The sequence below is a fragment of the Urocitellus parryii genome, chromosome 5 (assembly GCF_045843805.1).
Source record: "Urocitellus parryii isolate mUroPar1 chromosome 5, mUroPar1.hap1, whole genome shotgun sequence".
In the NCBI taxonomy this organism is placed as follows: domain Eukaryota; kingdom Metazoa; phylum Chordata; class Mammalia; order Rodentia; family Sciuridae; genus Urocitellus; species Urocitellus parryii.
The window spans coordinates 78,505,605-78,531,432 of NC_135535.1; the positions used below are offsets into that span (position 1 = coordinate 78,505,605).

Below are 25,828 nucleotides of genomic sequence, written 5' to 3' on the forward strand. Positions count from 1 at the left end.
GTCCACCCCGTCCCGCCTCCCCTTCGCGCCGCGCGGACACCTCCTCCAACCGGCCGGGCCCTGCGCCGCTCTCCCTCCCGCCCCTTTCCCTATTCCGACCTCCGAGGAGGCCCCGCTCGTTTCTGTCCCCGGGTGGCTGGTTTGTGTCCTGAGGACAGTTGAGCAGAGTGGCCTGCTGGGCGGGCTTGCCATTCGGTCCTCTGCCTGGGTGGTCCCGGATGAGGGTCCCGGCTCCCCCAGACGGGACCGCTCCGCGCCCTGGTGGTTCCTGGCAGAGGCCGGCCCCCAACCCGAGCGAAAGCCTCGGTAGAACAAAACACTGACGAGCCCTCTCTCTGCACAGCCCCACCGGTTACCGGAACAGACTGCAGTTGACTCCTGCAGGCAGTAGGTAGAAAGCGACTTAAAAGAGGGGTCCTTGATAGGGATTTCTAGGTTCAGCTCCTGGCCCTGCCCCTCACCTGCCGTGTGACCATTTCTGAACCTTTTCCTGTGTCCGAGCTCTTTATGTACAAAATTAATACTAATACTAGTACCTACTTCAAGAAATCCTGCTGAGGAATAAAATGAGCGTATGTAAAGCCTTTGGAAGGATGCCTTGCAAATAGTAAACACCATTGTTAGTCATTGTTGTTATTATTTTACACCGGAAATTGTGCTGGAAGTTGCAGTTACCATGGCAATTGTGTCTCCATGAGCTTTTACTCCATTATTATGGCCATGTAAAAATTAGCTGAATGCTAAGGAGGACAATATCTTTAATGGACTGAAGGCCTTCTAAAACAATGGGTGTTTTTCTTTTGTATTTTTTCCTTTCTTCTTTTTAGATATACATAACAGTAGAGTGTATTTTGATATTTTACACACAAGGAGTATAAATTATTCTAATTAGGATTTTTTTGAGGGTAGGTACTGGAGACTTAACCAAGGTGCACTCAACCATTGAGCCACATCTCCAGCCTTTTTTAGTTTTTATTTTGAGACAGGGTCTCCTTAAATTGCTTAGGTTCTTGCTAAATTGCTGAGGCTGGCCTGGAACTTTGGATCCTCCAGTCTCGGCCTTCTGAGTTGCTGGGATTACAGGTAAGTGCCCCCATGCCCAGCAGGATCCCATTCACATAGTTGTAAATGATGTGGCGGTTCACTGGTGGTGTAAAAACTATTTTACATTTTACATTATATTCCAGAAACTCTTGGCCCTCAATCATGCCACTTTTCATGAAAGAGAAATTAGATGGTTTTCCCTTGTCTAGCCTTACACCTGTAGAGAGTCTAATAAAATTGGGGTTTAATTTCCATCAACAAAGTCAGCTTAGGGTAATGTAGAGTGCAAACTTTGAACCAGGATGGAAGTACAGGCCTGTAAACCCAGCACTCTGGGAGGCTGAGGCAGGAGAATCCAAAGTTCCAGGCCAGCCTCAGCAAATTAGTAAGCCAGTATCTCAAAATAAAAATAAAGAAAAAAGGGCTAGGTATGTAGCTTAGTGGCAGAGAACCTCTGAGTTCAAGCCCCAGTAGTGCAAAAAAGAAAAGAGTGTAAGCTTTTCCTGTAATACCAGGGACTTCCTAAAATCAAAGGCAGGAGGATTCCAACTGCAAGGCCATCCTGGACAGCCATGAAAAAAATTGTTAAAAAGGATAGGGGTGTAACTTAGTGGTAGAGCACCCCTGGGTTTAGTCCCCCACCCCACCCCACACACACAAAAAGTACAAGCTTTGAAGATAGACTACCTCAGTTTTATTCATACATGTAACATTTACTTGTTTTATAATCATGAACAAATGATATATAACCTGTCTGGATTTCAGTTTTCTCAAATGGATAACACTCATTGTTATTATATTCTTTTGAACTGATATGAAGATTAAAAGCCAATATAGGTAAAGCCTATACAACAGTGCTTGGCACATAGTTAAATGTTCATTTATGTTAGTTATTATTTCCTGCCTACTATAGAAAGCTGTGTAATCAGGGATATGTTACTAAATCCTGACCTTTCTTCTAAAGTTCAGCTTAATTCCTATTTCGTATGCATTTCTAAGGGTTCTATACAAATGAGCCTCTGAACTCCAGCAACTACAATCACTGTTTTTTGTTTCCTTGTATCCACAATTCCTTAATTTTGGGAGTTGCCCAGAATTCAGTTAAGTGTGTATTTAAACGGCATGTGTGGCAAATGAAGCACTATGCTGAAGATTGTGGAAAATAACCCAAATAGAGGAGGTCTAATATTTTGACACAGGCATATAAATAATTATAATAAAGGTAGAACAATACCAAAAAAGACGGGTTAACAAAATGTTTTGAAATTTCTGATCAGGAAAATAAAATATAAGATTTGGAGAAAGCTTTGTATAAAGGGGATTCTATTTGAAGATTGGCAGCATCTGACAGTTGCAAATTCAAAGAAATGCATCCAAGGGAGAATGGAATAATCAGATATGAGAAGACCAGAAAGAGGTATTCCAGTTTGACCAGAGTACAGATTATGAATAGCAGAGTGTGAAACAAAGCAAGATAATTAGGAGTAGAATCCCAGGATGAAATAAGAGTATTTAATTCTGTAGCTATGGGGGACTATCAAAGGTTTGGAAACTGCACTTAGAGATTTAATGGTTAGAGTTGAGAATATGGAGACACTTAGGAAACTTGTAAGTCTTGGGAAAAGATAAGGAGAGCCCATACTTGGAGACATGTACAAAGTAATTCTTTGCATAATTATTTCTGGTGGTTTAGAGCTGGAATGTCTATAACTAGGAGAGCACCATGGAGAATTATGCAGCCATAAAAAAGTAGAGTAGATGTACATATTCATGCGGATGGAATTTAAAAGCATAGTACTTAGTGAAAAGAGAAAATAAAATAACAGAAGTCAAGAAAAATTATCTAAAACTTGGAAGTATATCAGAAAGATCACCACATGACCTTCATTGTCATACTAGGATATTATCCTCCATGTAAGGAATCATATTTGCCCCTAGAGCCATAATTTGTAACCTTTTCAAGACGAACTGGCCCCTGGTCTGCAATCTATGTCTGGTTTTTGACAAAGTAAGGATCTTGACAAAGATCCTGGGGATTGGTGGACTGCATACATTACATGTGCTAGACAAGAACTCAACCACTGAGCTATATCCCCAGCCCTCGTTGACTAGCACTTTGACTAGTGCTGCCTTGGAGAACCCTTTGGGATTTTTGGTTTTGGGGTTCTTGTTGTTGTTGTTATTGTTTTGTTTTTGGTACCAGGAATTGAACACAGGGGCACTTAACCACCAAGTTACATCCCCAGCACTTTTTTATATTTTATTTAGAAACAAGGTTTCACTGAATTGTTTGGGTCCTCACTGAGTTGCTGAGGCTGGCTTTGAACTTGTTATCATCCTGCTTCATCCTCCCAAGCCACTGGGATTACAGGCATTTGCCACCTTTAGTTTATTTTTATTGGTGCATTATAATTTACACATAATGGTGGGATTTGTTATTACATATTCATACATGCATATGATATAGCAACATAATTTAGTCAACATTGTTCCTCATCATTTCTCTTTTATCTCCCTTCCTCTCTTCCCTAGATATCACTTCTTTTCTCTTTTTTGGGGGTGGGACAGGTACCAAGGATGGAGCCCTGAAGCACTTAACCACTGAGCCACGCCTCCCAGCCCTTTTTTATATTTTATTTAGAGACATGGTCCTACTAAGTTACTTAGGGTCTCATTAAGTTGCTGAGGCTGACTTTGAAGTCTCAATCCTCCTGCCTCAGCCTCCAGAGCCACTGGGATCACAGGCATGAGCCACCACACACGGCTTCCCTTTGATTTTCATGAGATCTCCTACATCCACCTTTCTTTTCCTTTTTCCTCTCTAGCTTCCACATGAGAGAAAACTTATGACTCTTTCTGAGTTTGGCTTATTTTGTTTAACATAGGCTCTCAAGTTTCATCCATTTTCCTGCAAATGACACTATTTCATTTCTTCTTTATGGCTGAATACAACTCCATTATGTATATATATCATATTTTCTTTATCTGTTCATTGACAGATGCCTAGGCTGGTTCCACAGTTCAGCTATTGTGAATTGTGCTGCTATAAACATGGGTAGACATTTATTACTGTAATATGCTGACTTTAATTCTTTTGGATAAATAACAAGGAGTGGTATAGATAATCATTTGGTAGTTCAATTCTTAGTTTTTTTGAGGAACCTCCATACTGAGTTCCATAGTTGCTGTGCTAATTTATATCCTCCCCAACAATATATAAGGATTCCTTTTCCCCATGCATCTGCACCAGCATTTATTGTTATTTGTATATTGGGGCAGAAGATACTAAGGATTGAATTCAGGGGGCACTTAACCACTGAGCCATATCCCCTCCTGTTTTTGTAGTTTATTTAGAGACAGGGTCTCATTGAGTGTTTAGGGCCTCACTAAGTTGCTGAGGCTGGCTTTGAACTCATTGTCCTCTTGCCTCATCCTCCTGAACTGCTGGGGTTATAGGCATGCACCACTGTTCCTGGCTCCTTTTCCTTTTTATCTCTGTTAACAGCAGCAGCTTGCTGATTTCTGCTTATGTAATCTTGCTGTAGTAGGAACAGTCAGCAGCTGTAGTAGGAATCTGAGTCACCTGAGAAAGGGAGAAGGAATCTGGGCTGCTCGAACAGGAAAGTCTTAAAACCCTGAAGTCTTGTCTGTGCTGAATAAAAGATACTGAGAATGAAGAACTGTGCTCAGCCTTTGGAGAAAACTCTGCTTAGCACAGTGCTGAATAAACCTTGCTGTTCTACATCTCCAGTACTGGTTATCTCTTTCCACTGCCACAATTTTTGTAACATCTCTATCTTGGAGGATTTTTGATATATTTTCTTCTAGCATTTGCAGAGTTTCTGGTCTTATACCTAGGTCTTTGATCTATTTTGAGTTGCCTTTTGGGCAGAGTGAGAGCTAGGAATCTGGTTTTATTCTTCAACAGGTATCAAGTTTTCTCCAACACCATTCTCCAATGTATGTTTTGATATTCTTGTCAAGAATCAGATGGTTGTATTTGTGTGGGTTTGTCTCTGTGTCTTTTATTCTGTTTCATTGGTCTGTTTTTATGCCAGTACCATGCTGTTTTTGTTACTATGACTCTGTAGTATAATTTTAATTCGGGCATTGTGATATCTCCAGTATTGCTCTTTTGGCCCAGGATTGCTTTGACTCTTCAGGGTATTTTGTTCTTCCATATGAATTTTTAGGATTGTTTTTGCTAGTTCTGTGAAGAATGCTTAGCTGGCTTACTGTTATGGGACAACCACTCAGAAAACACTCTAAGTCTGAATTTAAAGTCTGGCCAGAGACTGATCCAAGTGACCCTATGGGGAAACAGCTCCAAACTGTCTGTGGCCAGAGTATTTAAGGAAGAAAACCACATCCTATGGAATCTGCAAGTTGCAAGTATGCAGGATACAAGGGCTGAGAAAGCAGTTAGCAGAACAGAAATAGACAACCACATCCTGGGTTTAAGAACAGAAAAACAATTTTTAAACATCTTAAAAACAACTTATATGGGCTGGGGATGTGGCTCAAGCGGTAGCGCGCTCGCCTGGCATGTGTGCGGCCCGGGTTCGATCCTCAGTACCACATACCAACAAAGATGTTGTGTCCGCCGAGAACTAAAAAAAACAACTCATATGACAGTTTCACACGGGAGTCATAAAAATGGAGTCACTATGGCTATATTTACTTATACTTGCCTATAGCTATACCTTGTATTTAACTATAATTCCATTAACCTATACTTATCTGTAACTTATATTAACTTATAGGCTTATACTTTTTACCTTACACTGTTCTTATTTCTAACAACTTAAATTCTATGTCTTACAGTTACATGATTATCCTGCTATTACTTATGTTTACAGTTTAACATTATTCATATTATAGTTCTTATTCTATTTATCAATATTTTATACCTATAATCTATATTGATTAGACTCAGACCATAACATTACTTTAAATTCCATTTTATGGGACTGGGGTTGTGGCTCAGTGGTAGAGTGCTCACCTAGCATGGGTTCAATCCTCAGCACCACATAAAGATAAATAAATAAAGGTGTTGTGTCCATCTACAATTTTAAAAAAATATATGTTTTAAAGTCCCTTTTACCTCTTGTAAGAGCCAGCAACCTTGGGGATGATAAAAGCGTGATATATCCATTGAATACCATGACTATTAGTCCATTAGACCTTTGCAATAAAAGGCATACCACTGTCAAACTGCAAGTGGTCTGGAAAACCAAAAATATAATTCATTTTATGTTGTGGCCAGGGTAGATGGAATTGACTGATAAAACTGAACAGTGAAGCCATAACCTGAAAAAATGCCAACAATAGTAAAGCATCAGTGATAGCCTCAAAGTGTATAGAGGGGGTATTCAAAGCTTGATATAGTTAGATTATCAGGAGCATGAGGGACTGATACCTTATGCAACCTGGCCTGTTTCACTACGAGACAAACACACTGACTTTTGAAGGGAGGCACAAGACTGGCATGCAGTGGTAGCACTGGTACCAGATACATGTAATCTTTACTTCATTCCCAGGCCATGGTAGTAGATATATGCTTTGTTCAGTATGAGGATGGATCCTGGAACAGTGGTAGAAATGATGTATGTTTAATTAGTAGTTCAATTCTAGTCCTTCCATTAAAGTATGAATTATTATCATGATGTAGGACAGATGAGGGTATACACTGAAGGAATTTTCAGGAAGCAGGCTTATTTAAGCTACAGTGGCCCAGAGGGACTAATGCCTAAAAATCTGTAGATTCAGGGTCTGGAAATTCTTTCAGATTTATAGTTACATGATAGTGGGTGGTTACATGACAGTGGGTGGGCACATAACTATTACTCTTTGTCCCATATTTTACACTAGACATAGGTTTCACAAGTTTTTAACCAAGAAAACAGAGACAGCATCTAGCACAGCAACAAGCTTGATTGTAGACTAGCTTTTACAAAAAAGAGAAACCTGATTTTACAACAAAGAGGAGGCTTCAAACCACAGTGAGCTCTCTGCAGAAACCCTATGAAATCCTTTTGACACTTTTTGTAAAATCTTGCTGACAAGAAGCTCTTGCGGGGAAGGAGGGTACTTGGTGGCTACATCAATTATGTATACCTGTCTGTCTGCTGCTATTTGTTTCCATAATTCACAGTCCTAAAGAGAGTTATCTTTAATCTGATAGTCTCTTCTTCTAAGAGACAGACAAGGTGATTAGATTACTGGCAACAGTCCAAGAATCAGAAAAAAATATAATCTGTTGACTTTGGGAATATTGTCTTTATCTAAGGCAGATATTGGCAAACTTTGTTTGTAAAGGCCCAAATAGTATAGTAAATATTTTCAGTTATGGAGGCCACTCAGCTTTGCCATTATTGTGTGAAAATAGCTTTAGTCACTGTATAAATGAATGGACATAACTGTGTCCCAAGAAAACTTTGTTTATGAAAGCAGGGAATGGGCCAGATTTGGTCTAGAGACAAGAGTAACAGTTTACTATATACCTCAACTAGCCCATACTGCAGTCTATTCCAAAGCCATCATTCTGGCTGGACAGCTACTGATTGACACCTAGTAAATACCTTCCACTTTCAATGGAGCCAGACCACCAGTAAACTAGGCCCAGACATACATAGGAAACTCTTTGAGTCAAGAGCCCCAGTGAGCTAGTAACTTTGCTTCAGGTGATAAGAGTATCAGAGCAGCTCCAAAGTTGTCACTGTTTTATATTAAAATAGGATTCCACGAAGGTCAGGTCAATTGCTTTCTTGAATATGCCATTTAATACCTGTTCGGTTCTCCCCTTGTTATGTGCAGAGTCCTAGTTGATCTACCCAAGATACTGATATCAGACTAAATAGCCACAGCTTTCATGTACAGGCATTCAGTTACAACAGAAGCTTATAAGCTGATTAATAGGCATCTTAAAAAATAAAGAGTATGGGGCTGGGATTGTAGCTCAGTGGTAGATCGCTCACCTACCATGTGTGAGGCAATGGGTTCAATTCTCAGCACCACATATAAATAAATGAATAAAATAAAGGTCCATCCACATCTAAAAATATATTGATTTTAAAAATAAGTAAAGAGTATATCTCAGCATGGTGGCACATACCTGTAATTCCAGTAACTCAGGATGCTGAAGCAGGAGGATCACAAGTTTAAGGCCAACCTGGGAAACTGAGTGAGTCCCTATCTCAAAATGGAATATAAAAGAGCTGGGGATGTGGCTCAAAGATAGAGTGCCCCTGGTTTCAATCCCCAGTACAAGTAGTAATCTTATATTTGAAAAGGGCCTGTCTGAATGCTTCTGCTGCTTAAGTCGTTAAAGCTGTGATTTCCCCTTTTTCCTGAATTTCTTAGGAGAAGACTGGAAGATAACTTGGAGGGTAAACTATCTGGTACTTATTACTTCTTTACAGGTGGCAGTCCTGGAACAGGAGAAGCCACTCTGACATTCATGGACCAGGAAAGTAAAACATATGAACACCAGTTACACAGGCATCAGTGAAAACCATAATAGGATATTTGTAACAGTGGACCACTTCATGCTTTGAATATAGGCCTTGCTGCTCTGCCACTGAAGCTTATTTGAATGGACATGTTTTTTTCTCTTTTCTTTCTCCTCCTCCCAACCTCAGGGAAAACAAGACTACTTTTCTTCCCCATCCTAGGCAGAGGTAGCTGTCCTTGAGCACACACCCACCATAGAACAAAAACAATATAATTCAGACTTCAGGTATGGCATGCAGGACAAGGATTAGCTTTTGGTAATACACTGATAGAGCCAAAGAATGCTACCCACAAAGCCACTTTAGCTTCTTTTCCCCACTGAGAACATTACCCAGACACCATCAGTTGAATGGTGCCATTTTCTGCTAAGGGATCAGAAACCAAGAAGATTAATGTGTACACTAGTAATAAATTAAAGCAACAGCCAAGAGAAGACTACCCTTACCCAACTGGGAGTGTGGGAAATGCAGTGGTGGGAAAGGCTAGCTCGCAGAGGATGGCGAGGGTAATAAGGATACTTTTCTTTCCTTAGTCCCCACCACAGGGTTGTTGCCTAAGTAAGGACATTGCTTCCTCCTCAGGATACCTCTCAGCAAGCATAAGGGCCCAGATGTCCTTTTCTCACTGCCCTAGCAAACACTGCTGCATTTTACTCCACAATCCTAGTAATTTTGACCACCCCTACACCCAGCATCCTGGCGTTCCTCACCAGTCACATCGAGCTGTGGCAAAAACCAGGTACTTAAGCAGCTGGCTTTGCACTATTAGGTGAAGCTTTGCTTTCACTTTCTGTTTTGAGACACTTCCACCTGTGGCTCAGTCACATGAATTGCTAATGCTTTTGGTTCAAATACTAGGTCATCACTTATAACATCATTTATTTCAGCATTAGAATTTAATTGCTTTAAAACCCATGCTCATATTACCTTTAAACTGGAGCCACATGGTTTGCTACCCAATTCTAACAGCATCCCTTTTTCCTTCTGTATGGAGGAGAGTGAACAATAGCAAACACAACATTAAGGCAGCTTGTTTTATTCACAAGTAAAACAGCAGAGTACCCTTTCTCCTTCTGTCTTTACCTAACTCTGAGTGACAGCATTTGACACCAGATCCAGGGCATTTTCTCAAATCCCCAAGCTGTCCCACAAGATCCTTGACTTTCCTCTTCAATAAAGTCATGTTTCTATCAGCATCCATTTTTTCACTGCCAGACTATCAGATCTGGGATTTGATTTTATATTATACAATATATAGATTAGGGTGTTACTTTGTTTCGTGGAGGCTGGCAGAAGAAACAAGATTCCTAGGTTAGACAACAAAAATTTTTACTCGGAACAGCAAGCACCAGGAGTGGAGTATTTGTATGTTTGTTTTAGTCATCCTTTTACATCAAATCTTGCATGGGTGATGACACCAAGGGCTCAGATGGGTGCCTGCACATATTGGGGGTGCATTACAGTAGAGGAAAACTGACCTTGGTTGGTGAATACCCTATTTTATAACAAGCAGTGAGTAAACTTGCCTTTTCTCTTGGGGGAAAACAATATCTCATTTCTCAGAATTGTTTGCTACTTCAAAGAAGGTTTTATAAATATGCTCAAAGAACAAAAGGATCCAGCTGGATGTGGTAGCACATACCGGTTATACCAGAGACTCAGGAGGCTGAGGCAGGAGGAGCATAAGTTTGAGGCCATCCTGGGCAACTTAGCAAGACCCCAACTCAAAAAGTAAAAAGGATTGGTGATATAGCTCTAGAGTGCACCTGAGTTCCACCCTCAGTACCATAGGAAATTTAAAAAAAAAAAAAAAAAAAAAAAAAAAATATATATATATATATATATATATATATATATATATATATATATAGTTGGGTATGGTGGTACAAGCCTGTAATCCCAGCAACTCAGGAGGCTGAGGTAGGAGGATGGCAAGTTCAAGACTAGCCTCAGCAACTTTGTGGGAACGTTAGCAATTTAGCAAAGCCCTGTCTCAAAACATGAAAAGGACTGGGGATATAGCTTAGTTGTAAAGTGCACCTGAGATTAATCCCCAGTCCCAACAACAAAAGAATCATGATAAAGGAAGTAAAGGGGGAAACAATTTAGTAGTGTCTCCAAAAGATAAATATAGAATTACCACAATTATACTCTTAGGTATTCCCAACAGAATTTGGGTATTCAGATAGTTTTTTGTGAATATTCATAACATATTACATAGCCAAAAGGTAGAAAATAATGAATCAATAAACAATATGTGGTATATTCATAAAATGGGATATTATTCAGTCATGAAAAGAGTGGAATATTGATATAATGGATGGATATAATATGGATTATAATATGGATGAACCTCAAAAACATTACACTAAAAAAAAAAAAATTCCCTGTTAGGCTAAGTAGAAGCTTTTGACAAAAATCAAATAGGTGGTTGTCAGGTACTTGGAAAACAGAGAAATGTGGTTGCCTCTTTACTAGGTAAGAGTTTTCTTTTAGGATGATAAAAATGTTTTGGAACTAGGTAGAGATGATTGTTGGACAACATTATGAATGAATAGATGCCACTGAATATTATGGTTTACAATAATTGAGTATTATGTGACTTTTACTTCAGGCTTTAGAAAGAAAAGAAGCAAAACAAGGTATGATAACAAAGTCTTATCAAATAGATCAAATCAATAAAGATAAATTTTTTTTAAGAACCAACTGTACATTCTGGCTGGGCACAGTGGTGCATGCCTGCAATCCCAGTGGCTTATGAAGGCTGAAACAGGAGGATCAGGAATTCAAAATCAGCCTCAGCAACCACAAGGTGCTAAGCAACTCAGTGAGACTCTATCTCTAAAAAAAATACAAAATAGGGCTGGGGATGTGGCTCAGTGGTTGAGTGCCACTGCGTTCAAACTCCAGTATTAATATATATATATCTGGGTATATAGCTGAATTGGTAGAGTGCTTGGCTTGCATGCACAAGGCCCTGGGTTCAATCCCCAGCAACACACACACACAGTATAATAACTGAAATAAAACTCACTAGAGAGCTTGGTACAGTGACATATGCTTGTGATCCCATCTACTCAAGAGGCTGAGGCAGGAGGATCACAAGTTAGAGGCAAGCCTGGGCAATTTAGCAAGACCCTATCTCAAAACTAAAAAGGTTAGAGATGTAGCTTGTGGTCAATGGTAGCACACTTTTCCTGGGTTCCTTCCCAGTACTGGGGAAAAGAAAAAGAAATTTTATAGACTTTTTGGAAAACACTCTGACTATATATGATAACATATCCTAGAGGGCTGGGGATGTGGCTCAAGCAGTAGCGCGCTCGCCTGGCATGCGAGCGGCCCGGGTTTGATCCTCAGCACCACATACAAAGATGTTGTGTCTGCCAAAAACTAAAAAATAAATATTAAAAAAAAATTCTCTCTCTCTCTCTCTCTCTCTCTCTCTCTCTCTCTCTCTCTCTCTCCCCCTCTCCCCTCTCTCTCTGTCTCCCCCCCCTCTCCTCTCTCTTTAAAAAAAAAAAAAAAACATATCCTAGAAACAATAGTAATGTTCATTGTTCATTAGGAAGAGAATAACTAGCCAAGCATGGCAGTGCACGCCTGTTATCCAGCTACTCAGGAGGCTGAGGTAGAAGGATCTCAAGTTTAAGACCAGCTTCAGCAATTTAGCAAGACCCTGTCTCAACAAAGGAAAAAAAAAAGACTGGGGTGTAGCTCAGTGGTAAAGTGCGCCTGGATTCAATCCCCAATATCTTCCCTCCCTGCCAGAAGTATACACTGTTTTATGAAAGAGCTAAGTACTAACAGAAATACTGACAAATGTGGGAACCAGTACAGGCATAGTGTAATTTATTATTTTGTATTTGTATTTCAGATGCCTTTGGTGCTTCATCGAGAATATTTCCAGATATATCACAGACCTTAAGCCTTTGCCTCCCAGCATAAAAGATAGACTGATTAACATAATGAGCTTGCAGGGGCAGATAACAGATTCAAATATAAGTGAGGTAAGAGTATTCACAACTGTAAAGCAATTCTATTTTACTGTTAAAATATGGTTTTAGAGTCTTGGAGCAATGATATATAGTAGGATTAGTATATAGTATGAATAGAATGGTATATAGTAGGATTAGTAAAAATTTTACAATATAATAAATATTTCCAGTATTGGGGAGTACTGGGCACATGGCACACACACCTGCAATCCCAGCTACTTGGGAGGCTAAAGCAGGAGAATTGCAAGTTCAAGGCCAGCATGGACAATTTAGCAGGACTCTGTCTCAAAAAAGTAAAAAGGATTAGAGATTTAACTCAGCAGTAAAGCATCTCTAGGTTCAAACCTCAGTACCAAAAAAATAAAAAGGGCTGGGGATTCAGCTCAGTGGTAAAGCATCCCTAGATTTACATCCCCACTATAAATGAATAATAATAATAAAGCATTGGAATTTTTTTTCCCCTCCAGATAATAAAAATGCCCATATGTTCTTCACTATTCTTTCAGTTACTTCCCTTATCTTCATGGTGCTATTACTCTGTATATCTATGATTTTAAAAAGTTTAAAACTTGTAATCAAGACTTGGAATAAGAAATACATGTTTCATCATAACTCCAGTTCACAAATCACACTTATGTATACAAGATGGTGAGTAGTATGCTTTGGTATTTTCTATTTTATTTTATTCTATTTTTATCTTGTTTTATTTTTAAAAATATTTATCACAATCTACTAAATTGATTCTATAATCTACTCATAGACAATTATCAGCAATTAAAAATCACTTTTCTAGGGCTGAGGATTTGGCTCAGTGATAGTGCTCTCACCTATCATGTACGAAGCTTTAGGTTCAATCCCTAGTACCACCAAAAAAAGAAAAAAATCACTTTCCTGAACTAGTCCCATTTTTCTGGATACCTCACTTTTTCCTGCTAATTTCTATTGACTCCTTTACCCTAAAACCCAGCTTATCTTCTGGACATATGTGCTTTTTTCATTGACTTTTATAAGTGAGTATAGCAAGGACCTCCAACCTGAATTAATATTCCGGCTTTGCCACTTTTTCTTATATGGACCCTTGGTTCTCTGAACTGTAAAATGGAAAAAGTAACCACTTGTAGTGGTTTTATGAGGATTACAGCTTTTCAGAGCTGAAAAATGTGTTGGGTGGAGAATCATATGAACTTAAAACTGAGAGCACCACTAGGTCAGTAGAAGTGGTAAAGGTTGGTTGTTTTCTTTTGTTGAAAAAGAAGGTTCATACTTTTTTACATTCAATAAATAATTTCTGAAAGATTATATAAAATTATCCTTTTGCTCTGTTCTTTTCCATGTGTAAAATATAATTCAAAAATATTTAAAATAGCTGGGTGAGGTAATACAGATCTGTATGTAATTCCAGCAGCTCAGGAGGCTGAGGCAGGAGCATCAAAAGTTTAAAGCTTGCCTCAGCAATTTAACAAGGCCCTAAGCAATTTATGAAGACCCTGTCTCAAAATAAAAAATAAAAAGGGCTGGGGATGTGGCTCAGTGGTAAAGCACCTCTGGGTTCAATCTCTGGTGCCAAAAAAAAAAAAAGTTAAAAATATGTTTGTTACACAAATAGTAAACATGTGCCAACAACATTTTAAATACCTCATTAGTAAAAGAACTAGTAGAAATGCAAACTTAATTCAAGAGTATTCAAGAAACTGATATCCACTTCTCTATGCATAAATAAACAAGACTCAAAAAAGCCGAAGTAAATTTACTATATTAGATATAAAATTAGAAAGAGTTGGCACTGGGTGTAGCTCAATGGTGGAGTACTTGACTAGCATGTGCAAGGCCCAGGTTTGATCTCCAGCACACTTTAAAAACAATATTAAGGGCTGGGGATGTGGCTCAAGCGGTAGCGCGCTCGCCTGGCATGCATGCAGCCCGGGTTCAATCCTCAGCACCACATACCAACAAAGATGTTGTGTCCGCCGAGAACTAAAAAATAAATATTAAAAATTCTCTCTCTCTCTCTCTCCTCTCTCACTCTCTCTTAAAAAAAAATAATAAAATAAAATAAAAACAATATTAAAAATTAAAAACATTGAAAGAAAGGAAAATGTCTTAAAGAAAAATCAAATTAACCACTAAGGCTGTCTTTTCTACTGAACAGAAACTGTTTTTTTTGTTGTTGTTGTTTTGTTTTTGATGGTGGTACTGGATATTAAACATAGATTCACTTTACCCCAGTTCTTTTTTTCTCTTATTTTAAGACAAGGTCTCCCTAAATTTCTGAGGCTGGCCTCTAATTTATGATCCTCCTACCTCTGCCTTTTGCCTGGGATTAGAGGCCTGCACCACCACACCTGCCTGAACAGAAATCTTTTTTTCCTTTCCTTTTTGGAACTGGGGATTTAACCCAGGAACCTTACCCAGTCCTTTTTATCTTGAGACAAGGTCTCCCTAAATTTCTAAGGCTGGCCTCAAATTGTGATCCACTTGCCTCTGCCTTGTTGCTGGGATTAGAGGCATGTGCCATCACACCCAACTGAACGGAAATCTTAGTGAGCTTTCTCTGTTTCTCTAAGAAAAATATTTGTATTTATAAATTTTCTAAAAGTTATCATCTTACTTTACAGATTTATAAAATAATTAGAATCTTTGCTTCAATTAATAGTAAATAGGAGATGGAATAATATTACATTTTCCTGGATATTCAGATGACTATTAGGTGGTATCATGGGTTGAATAGCACCCCCCACACACACATACAAAAGTTGAAGTAACATCCAATACATCAGAACATGAACTTATTTTGAAATAGGTTCTTTGCAGATGTAATTAGTTATGATGAGATTATACTGAAGTGCAGTGGGCCCCAAATCCAATATGACTAGCATCCTTATAAGAAAATGACCACAGAGTCACTGTGTGAACACCATAAGAAGATGGAGACAGAATTGGAGTGTTGCACCTGGAAGTCAAGAGTGGCAAGGATTGCTGGGCCTTACCAGAAGCTATGAGAGAGGCATGAACAGCCTCTCCCTCAGAGCTCTTGGCTCTACACTGCTGATACCTTGTTTTCAGATGTCTAGCATCCACTACTGCAAGAAAATAAAGTTCTTTTGTTTTAAGCCACCCACTTAGTGGTAATTTGTTTTGACATCCCTAGCAAATAAACCTAGGTTAGCTTCTCAGACAGTGCTATTAAAGGTGGTGGAAGCCAGGAGCAGTGGTGCACACCTATATTCCCAGTGACTTGGGAGGCTCAGGCAAGGAGGATTCCAAGTTCAAGGCCAACCTCAGCAAATTAATGAGGCCCTCAGAAATTTAATGAGAACCTGTCTCAAAAAATAAAAAGAACAAGGAATATAGTTCAGTAATAAAGTACTTCTAGGTTCAATCCCCAGTACTAAATAAATAAATAAAATAAAACTTTTAGTCTGAGGCTGTAGTTCAGTGGCAGAGCACTTGCCTAGCACGTGTGAGGCACTGGGTTTGATCCTTAGCACCACATAAAAATAAAAACAAAACATGCTATCCATCTATAACTGCAAAAGAAATAAATAAATAAGAGTAAAAAATCAGACTTTTTTCAAGTTATATATGTGATTTTTCTTATTTATTTATTTATTTACTGGTACTAGGGATTGAACCCTGGGTGACATTCCCACCCTTTCTTTTTATTTTTATATTTTTTTATTTTGAGACAAGTTCTTGCTAAGTTGTTTAGGGCCTCACTAAGTTGCTGGCTTGGAACTTGTGATCCTCCTGCTTTAGCCTCCTGAGTAACTGGGATTACAGGTGTACTACACTGTACCTGGCTCTATGATTGTTCTTAACAACTGTTTAGAATAAAGAATGTATTTTCAACACTTGATCACAAATGACTCAACTCACCTTTTCAATATATGAGCTAACTTATATGTGTTAAAATAGCAAAAACAGGAATAGATGGCATAGGAAATTAACACATTTCTTGATATTAAAAAAATAATGGCTGACCTTGGTGATACATGCCTATAATCCCAGCTACTCTGGAGGCTGAGGTAGGAGAATCACAAATTCAAGGCCAGGCTCAGCAATTTAGAGAGTGACCTATCTTAAAATTTAAAAATGAGGGTGGGCTGGAAATATAGCTCAGTGGTGGAATGCTTCCCTAGCATGTTGAAGGCCTTGGGTTCTATCTCCAGTATGAGAACGTTAAAGGGGAAAAAAGGAAAAATAAGTTGGGTTTTTTTTTTTTTTAATTGGGCATGACGTTGATATTCAAAAATTAGTCTCTTTAACTTTTATGTTTTCTATTCATCCTTTGCACTTCCTTCTAACTTGCTGATTTGTTCCTCAGCTTGTCTCTTTATCTCATCTAAGCTGTTCTTTTTTCTAACCATTTTATTTTTCATACCTACTATTTTTAGTTTACCATTTTATGATTTCTTGTTCTTGCTTTATCTTACAATATTCTTTCCTTTGTTTCTTTTAGAATATTATTATGAGTATTAATATCTACTCTAATTCCTTTGTTACTGAATTAGGAATCAGAAATTGGTATAGTTTTTCTTTTGAAATATAGTGTTCTCCAAATGTTTTATTTTGACTTGTGAGCACTTAACCCCTGACAGTAACAAGAGTAAAGGACTCTCAGACTGTATCAGCCCTGTTGAGCTGATGAAGGAGACCTGGAGAGGGATTGGAGCCCCGGGCACCATACACTGCAGTATAGCTCCTTAAATTAGGACTTCACCTTTAGCACCTCATTTTTTAAGCTTGTTAGCATAGTAAATTATTCCCCTTGATATTACTCCTGTGTTATCTTTTACATTTTTGTCCTTTGTGTTTCAAAAATTGAAAATACTAGTTAATAGTTTCTATACTTCTTACTTTTAAAGATTTGGTTTGCAGCCATCACCACCATCACCATCACCATCACCATTACCACTGTCTACAGAGAACTGCTAATTGCTCTGTTTCACATTTGCCCAAAGCCTGTGATCAGAAGGAAGTAAACTTTGATGATGGTATTCCACCACAGAACTAGTGCTGTGACTATATTGTCATTGTGCTTCAGTGTGTCAGTGTTTGCTGAGGGCCATTGCCAAGTAGGAATGACGCATCGAAATTTCCTTGCCAGCGTTCCCCATGTTAAATGGACTTGCCTTGGAAATTCGATGTGACATTGCATGTGTGTTTGAGAAAGGTGACCCTGCTCAAGGACCAGGGTGGATCCAGGTTTAGGGTGTATCCTGCAGGTTTTAGGAAGTATCCGGCTCCTTGGGTTTAGGGCGTTCCCGGTTTAAGACAATCTGGGTTTAAAGCAGTTCCAGGTTTAAGGTTATTCCTGCTGGGAATAGGGCGTTCCTGCTGCCTGAGTTCCCGTTGACTTCTCATGGAATTGAGAAAGTATTTGGGATGTGAATTGGGCTGCAGAACTTGGATTTCCCCGGAACGTGTTTGTAGAGGCCGGTGTGAGTTCGGGAATAAAGAATTGCTGTTTGAATCTACAAAGCTGTGAGTGGCTCGTGATCTTGTGCCCAGCCAGACTGTGGCAAGTGTTTCTTCTACATTAACCTGAGGTACCTTTGTTTTCTTTTCATTAGCCTGCATTTGAACATGAACAGTGGCAATCTGGTTGGCTCTATGGAGGAAGAATAATATTCCCACTTTCCTATTGTTGATGATTCTGTTGATGGATAAAATGTTACATGTGACTATTATGATACTATAGAAAATGAATTGTTTTCTTCACCATCTTCATTTCTATTTCTTCATATTACACTTCAGAGACATAAATTTTTATTTTATGGCAATCTTTAACATTTATTTAAACCTAAATGTATCTAAACATAAAGGAGCAAAGGGGATGAATAAGAAAAGCAAACATTGATTGTTGTTGGTGTTCTTTCTCTAATTCTCGTGCTTACAAGTGTTCTTTTGTAGAATTATTCCAAAAGTGAGATATGACATCTGTTGCAAAGTTACACACATCTTTGTTTTAATCTTTTTGGAATATTTCCTAAATGTTTCTGTAATCGTTTATAACAAAAACTTAAAGACTCTTCATTTTTGCCTGCAAATGTCCAATGGGTGGCTAAAGGCAAGATTAAAGGCATGCTTCCATTTTTCATCTGTCTCTTTCACTCAGGCACCTTAAATTCCAGGAACAATATAGTCACAGCACTAGTTGTGTGGTAGAATACCATCATCAGAGTTTACTTCCTTATGATCACAGGCTTTGAGCAAATGTGAAATCAGATCTGATAAACATTATGTAACGAGTGGAAGCTATCCTCCAGGCAGTAGCAGCTATCTTAGGGGAAAGTTCCCACCTGACCAATCCTGAGATAATTGTGGATAGACCATAACCAGTCAAGATCACCTGCTTTAGCAGGTGTGCAGTTCTTCCAGCTATATGGAAACACCACTACCATCACCACCACCATTGCCTTCATTCCTCTTTCTGTAAAATTTCAAAGTCATTGACAGTCCTTCTTGTACAAGACTAAGGACATGGGTCCCACCCCCATGCATAAGGCAAGCACTCTACCAACTGAGCTATATCCCCAGTCCAGTAACTCATTTTTTATTCTCTCAAGATATACACGCTAGCAAAGACTCACATAGGGAGAGTTATTAATGACTGTTGGGAGCTTCCAGAAGAAAGAATCACTCAGTAACAGTGGTTTTGCCTCTCCAGATCCAGGGGTCTTTACAATGTACCAGTCATCTCTGTTGGGTAGTAGCTAGTAATGAGCAATGAAATGCATGGCAAGGTCATAAGTGTTTCTTCATATTACTTTTAGAGTCTTTAAACTACTTTCAAAGTGAGTAAGAAAGCAAATGGTGTCAGGTGATTTGTAGAAAATAAATGTAAGCAAAAGGAGCTAATTGAAGAAATACATTAAAAGAAAAGAATTAATGGACTCTTGACAGGGTCCATTGAGGTTGGTGTGAAATCAGGAATTAAGGCTATAGGTGTCCGTGTATGGTAAGGAAGATTTCTTTAGTAGTGCAGGCTCAGTAAGGTAGCCTTTGACCCCATCACTGGTCCTATTAACATAGGATTGAATTATAGATGAAGCCCCCCTGAATAGAATGGCCACCATGATAGTTCCAGAGAGGACCGATTAAGGTCAAAAACTCCACCACCATATCTCAGAAGAGAGGTTTCTTTATTTTTTTTAAGAGAATTTTTTAATATTTATTTTTTAGTTTTCGGCAGACACAATATCTTTGTTTTGTATGTGGTGCTGAGGATCGAACCTGGGCCACATGCATGCCAGGCAAGCGTGCTACCGCTTGAGCCACATCCCCAGCCCCGAGAGGTTTCTTTAATAGTGCAGGTGCACTAAGGCAAATTCTGACCAACCATTGACTTCAATACCCACATTAACAGGATGTGCTTGTAGATGAAGCCCCTCTGAGTAGGATGGCCACTATTGACTGTTTTGGAGAGGACCAACTAGGGTCAAAAACTTCACCACCCATCTGATGTGAAGGAAAATTTGAACACCTGACTGGCAAAGAATGCAAAAAGTAGTCCCCAGTTTTCAAAGCAAACATCTAACAATAATAAATTTGAAAACAACACTGTTTCCTTTGTGATCCTTTGCTCAAAGCCAGCCCACTCTCTCCATGAGCGTGCTCTCTGCTTGAGCCTTACTCTATTTTCACCCTACTCTCACTTCTCATCTACTTTACTTTCACTTATAATAAATTCTCTTGCTTGACTTTCAGTGTCTTTGGATTTTCTTTTGTGGGAACAAAAGAACGAATGTTTAAAGCTTCAGCTCCCACTCTCCTGTGACAATCTCAGCAGTGCTTGCATCCTGACTAGGACTTTGGATGCATTGAGTCTGTACCTCTAACTGGAAGCTGACCTGTTTTTTTTCCTGCTTTACATATCTGTCTCCACATGTATATATTTCTGCATTCTTTGCTGTATTTTCCATTAACCACTTGTCTGCTAAGATCATCAAAACCCTGACTATGGAATAAATGTTTATATTTATAGAAAAGTTCATTTCTCAACATCATGTATTTGTTGCAGATTTTACATCCTGATGTCCAAGCTCTAGATCTACGGAGCTGTGATATCTCAGATGCTGCTCTCCTACACTTGTGTAAATGCAAAAAACTGAAAAAATTAAATATAAATTCCTCAGAAGGAGAAAGAGTTTCTATAACATCAGAAGGTATGCTTATTATCAGTGAATAAATGGGTAGACTAAACCCAGGAAACTTCTGGATACCCAAACTTACAACAGTCCCTGGAGGGTGGCACCCCTGGGAGAGGTGGGAGCACTATGACCCCTCCCCCATCCTTCTCTGCATGTGGTGCTCATCTGTATCTTTTATGAAGCTTATGTGATGTCTAATGTGATGGAGGCCAGCCTCAGCAATTTAGCAAGGCCCTAAGCATCTTTTTTTTTTTTTTTGTACTGGGGTTTGAACCCATGGGTGCTTAACCATCAAGCCACATCCCCAGCCCTTTTTTATATTTTACTTATAGACAGGGTCTCACTGAGTTGCCTAGGGCCTCACTAAATTGCTGAGCCTGACCTTGAATTCAAAATCCTCCTGCCTCAGCTTCCCAAGTGGTTAAGAGTTGTTATAGAGTTTACCTGCCCCACCCCCTCTCCCAAAGGTCAGTGGTTGGATTCGCAAGCTCTTGATTTAATCACTTGGTCTTTCTGGAGGCATCCTGAGACTATCTAGAGGCCCCACATTGTTACCACATTAGCATTAAACCAAATATAATCAAAATATCTCATTATGAATAACAAGAGACACTCAAGAAATTTCAAGGGTTTTAGAGACTCTGTGGGAACTAGAGACAAAGACCAATTATATTTCTTCTTATACCTCAACTTCCCTTCTAGAAGCAGATAAATAAATAATCATTCTTTCTTAAGATATGGAAAACAAGCCTGGTGTGATGTAGCAGGCTTGTAATCCCAGCAATTTAAAAGGCTGAGACAGGAGGATTAAAAATTAGAGGCCAGCCTCAGCAATTTAGCAAGGCCTTCAGCAATTTAATGAGAGCCAGTCTCAAAATTAAAAAGGAGTGGGGGATGTAGCTCAGTGGTAAAGCACCCCTGGGTTAGATCCCCAGTACCAAAAAAAAATATGAAAACAATAAAAATTACATATTCATGAATTTACCATCTTCCCTTTTGTGTGTGTGTTGCCCATAAAGGTACCTAGTCACAGTTCTACAGTGTTTGTGGTGACTGAAGGTCCCAGGATCTGAAGAATATTCCTTTTATTTATGTGGTATAGCATTATGTATGAGTATCCAGCACGCATTTACATCTATTTAATTGATTTAAGGAATTCTCTCTTTTTTTGACCTTCAGTGAAACATAAGATTGGTCCCAGCTGACAAAGAAGAAGCATAGTGATAGAACAGAAATCCAAATTTAGCTAAACATGGTGGTACACACCCTGTAATCCCAGCAACTCAGGAGGCTGAGGCTGGAGAGTTGAAAGGCCAGACTCAGCAACTTTGTGAGAACCTGTTTCAAAAAATAAGAACTGGAAATGTAACTCAGTGGTAGAGTGCTCCTAGGTTCAATTCCCCTGTACTACAAAAAGAAAAAAGAAAGAAAGAAATCCAAGTTAAGGTGAGGCAAGAGAGAATATATAGGTCTAGCTGTAACAGTGATCTACTTTATGCTTGATGCTCTGCTCCTGCAACTTATTTTTTAAATGGACATGTTTCTTCTCCTCCTTTCGCCCTGTCCCTCTCTAATCTCTCCCCTTCCCTAATTTCAGGGGAAATAGGTTTACCTTTCTTCCCCATTTTAGGCATATTTATCTGTCCTTGAGGAATGAAGTAATCCAGACTTTGGGGACGATATCAGAAGATCTCAGAAATAACCACTCCCAAAAAGACAGATAACACATGGAATATAATGTTTGAATTACCTCTTTAAAAGCTCCCTATTCCTGCTGATGGGAAGAATCATTGCCTCTGGGACAGGAGTCCCCTGTTTCTCCTTTGCTAGCAAAGCAATAAACTTTCTTTTTCCTTTTTCTCAAAACCAGGTCCTTGTTATTGGATTGGCATCAGGGACAAGGACCAATCTTTAAGAAACATTTCTCCTTTTCTAGCAAAGCAATAAAACTTTGTTTTTTCTCAAAACCATGTCCTCATTACTGAATTGGCACTGGGGACAAGGACCCTGCCTTCAGTAACATAGCTATGATTCCTAAGGATAAGCAAGAAGACAATTACTTAAAACTTTGGGAAAATTTAAATTTTTATTTAACTTTACTATTTTGAAATTTTTGCTTTAACCAAAAGAGAAATAATTTACTATTTAACCATCAAATTTGGTTCTGAGTGATTATTGTCTACTTCCTAAAAGTAAATCTACTTCTGAACAAAAAAGCCTTGTCATTAATTGCAGATATATTCTGAATAATATACTACAGCCTAGAGAATTCCTGAAACATCTCAAAAGGGCTTTGAATAATGATAGATAACATCACTGGAAAAATAAATATGTCCTTTGTTCCCCCTCTCTTTTGCCCTTCCACCTTCCATAATCCTTTTCTTAAAACAAAAATCTTTAGCTGCTAAGTGTTTCATTGTTTTTTGTTTTTTTTTTTTTTTCAAGTTTTTTATAATTTTGGTGGTACTGGGGATTAGAGTCTCACTAAATTGACCAGGCTGGCCTCAAACTTGCCATCCTCCTGCCTCAGCTTCCCAAATAGCTAGGATTACAGGTGTAAACTACCACTGCATTGGCTTAAGTCTTTAGATTCACAAGACTCAGAACATCTGATGGCCCATTGTAAGGCCCCATGCTCTTCCTTAATTTTTATATCTGTAAGTAGCTTTGAGGTTTAACTTACAGAAGTCTCAGAAAGAAATAAAAAGAAAAAGAGAGAAAGAGAAAAGAAAAAAAATTTACAGGAACTATAGGAGGTCAAAGTCCTGTGAGATGTTCTGACCAGGAAAAGAAAGGAGACACACACTGTGGTTGTCAAAAACCTCACCAGTTCATAGCCTTCCTACTCTGCTCCTCCTTCTCCCTCCCTATAAAAGCCCTTTGTGTCCCTGAGCACACCCTGTCTCCTTCCCATCCACCCTAAAAAGGGCTTTGTTTGTGACAAATCACCTTTCTCCTTCAGCCAGCTTTTCCTATTTTTTTAATTAAGTCACCCGCTTGCCTTAACACCTTGTCTCTCAACTTAACTGACCTATGATAGGACAGGCAGCCAGCACTTTTAAATCCAGTAACAGGTGAACCACTTTGAAAATGGCTAATGTACAATTGGTGGTGGCTAAAATGAAAATCAGTCACATTTTTCATTGTTCAGCTCTAGGACTGCAGAAGCCCCAGCATACTGTTTACGGTCCCCAAAGAAAAAAAGTTGGAGGACTCAACAGCAAGATTTTGGACATTTTATTACACACTCCTAGGCAGCAGTGGGCCAAGATACAATGAGGGTCACCCTACACCTACAAGCAGGGGGAATATATATATAGGTTACGTTGCATGTCAGGTGAAGTCCTTAGATGTTTTATGAGTACATTCCTTTCCTTTACAACAAGGTCACTTTGCTTAGATTCTCACCTAATGATTGGAGATAAGGGAAGTGGCCAGCTTCCTCTCTACATTTCCTTCATTATCACATCTTTTTGAAGTCCTCACTGCAGGCTTTCTAGGCACTAATTAGTATTTATTTTTTTCTTTTTTCTTTTTTTTTTCTATTACTAATTAGTATTTAACCAAACATTCATATATAACACATACACATGCACATATATATTATTGATACAAAATAATGATTCATCTTTGAAGGAAATAAGAAAATTGTTTATTCTAAGACAAATGTAAGTGACCTAGGCCAGGAGTACTGATTCAAATTGCCCTGAAAAAGTGTTCCAAATTAAAGGAGCTATAACAACTTTTATACAGAGAACAAAGGTAACTGTAAATCACAACACTTGGCAAATACATTGGTGGGGTTATTACTTAGGCATGTTGAAGTAAAAAGCAGGGAAATTTTGACCACTGGTATGAGATGGTCTTACTACATCTTAGGAGATTGAGGAAGTCAAGGTCAGTCTACTTTGTCAAGCTATAGATGGTCAGTTAAGTCTATACATTCTGGAAGATATACCCAAACATGAGAATGGTAAGTCAGATGCAAAAGTCAGGAGTAATGGCTTGCTTTCTAAAGGACAAAAATAAGCCTTTGGTGTCTTACCTTATAGGCGCCCATAAGCCTGCCTGTGTTGATATCTCCTAGTGAGAAGAATTTGTCCATCTGCTGCTTGCCTGAAGAAATTCTATCACAGTTGTTTCTTTGGGAATGTTTAATTTCACAATATATACACACATATATAGTTCATTGATATTATGTTGTCCCCCAGGGATAAAAGCTGTGGCTTCATCTTGTTCATATCTCCATGAAGCTATTTTAAAAAGGTGCTGCAATCTCACTGATGAAGGAGTCCTTGCTCTTGCACTCAATTGCCGTCTGCTCAAGATTATCGATCTAGGTGGATGCTTAAGTATTACTGATGTGTCCTTACACGCATTAGGAAAAAACTGCCCATTTTTGCAGAGTATTGACTTTTCAGCTACTCAGGTAAGTGAAATATGGACTTGAAACATATAGACTATGTGTTGGCCTAATGTAGGACAGATGAGGCTAGACACCGGAGAAGTTTTTAGGAAGCAGGTTTATTTAAGCTTCAGTGGTCTGGAGGGGTTAATGCCTAAAAATCTCTGGACCCTGGATCTGAAAATTCTTTTAGATTTATACTCAGTGGAGTGATTACATGACAGTGGGCAGGTACATAACAGTTATTGTTTGTCCCATGTTCTTAGGCTAGACAGAGTTTCACAAGTTTTTACCACAGAAAACAGAAATAGTAACTTTTATACAGTGAGCTCTCTTGAGACAGAGTCTATCACACACTTTTTTTCTACAAACCTAGCATTTACAAGAAATAGGAAGCTTTAAACCCCATTAAGGTCCCTGAAGAAATCCTGTGAAATTCTGTTGACACTCTAAAATCTTGCTGACAAAAACTTAATTATGGTGGGAGGTGGCTGGAGAAGTTTGATTATGATAAGGGTCTTTTTGAGGGCTACTTAGGCCCAATGTATTTCCATAACTAATCAGAAGAACATAATTCTTTTGGTTATTATTGAAATTATTGACCACTTTATGCTTTTGTTGGTTAAAGAATTGTAATTTGGTGTATACTTAATTATTTTAAGCAACAAAGGTGAGAGATATGTATGTCTAAAAGACACATTTGCTGAATGGAAGACAAAC

The 25,828-nt window shown here is 38.7% G+C and overlaps 1 protein-coding gene across 3 annotated transcripts in view; it reads left to right on the top strand.

The window, feature by feature from the left end:
* Amn1 (antagonist of mitotic exit network 1 homolog) overlaps positions 1–25,828 on the top strand; it is a 38,223-nt gene that overhangs the window by 1,196 nt on the left and 11,199 nt on the right. For 2 of the 3 annotated variants that reach the window (XM_077798776.1, XM_026415241.2), the window contains exons 2-4: positions 12,430–12,562; positions 20,574–20,718; positions 24,915–25,132. In XM_077798776.1, the coding sequence (XP_077654902.1) occupies positions 12,521–12,562; positions 20,574–20,718; positions 24,915–25,132 (405 nt within the window). In that variant the 5' untranslated portion in view covers positions 12,430–12,520. The remainder of the gene's footprint in view (positions 1–12,429; positions 12,563–20,573; positions 20,719–24,914; positions 25,133–25,828) is intronic. The other variant, XM_026415242.2, reaches the window with a different exon arrangement.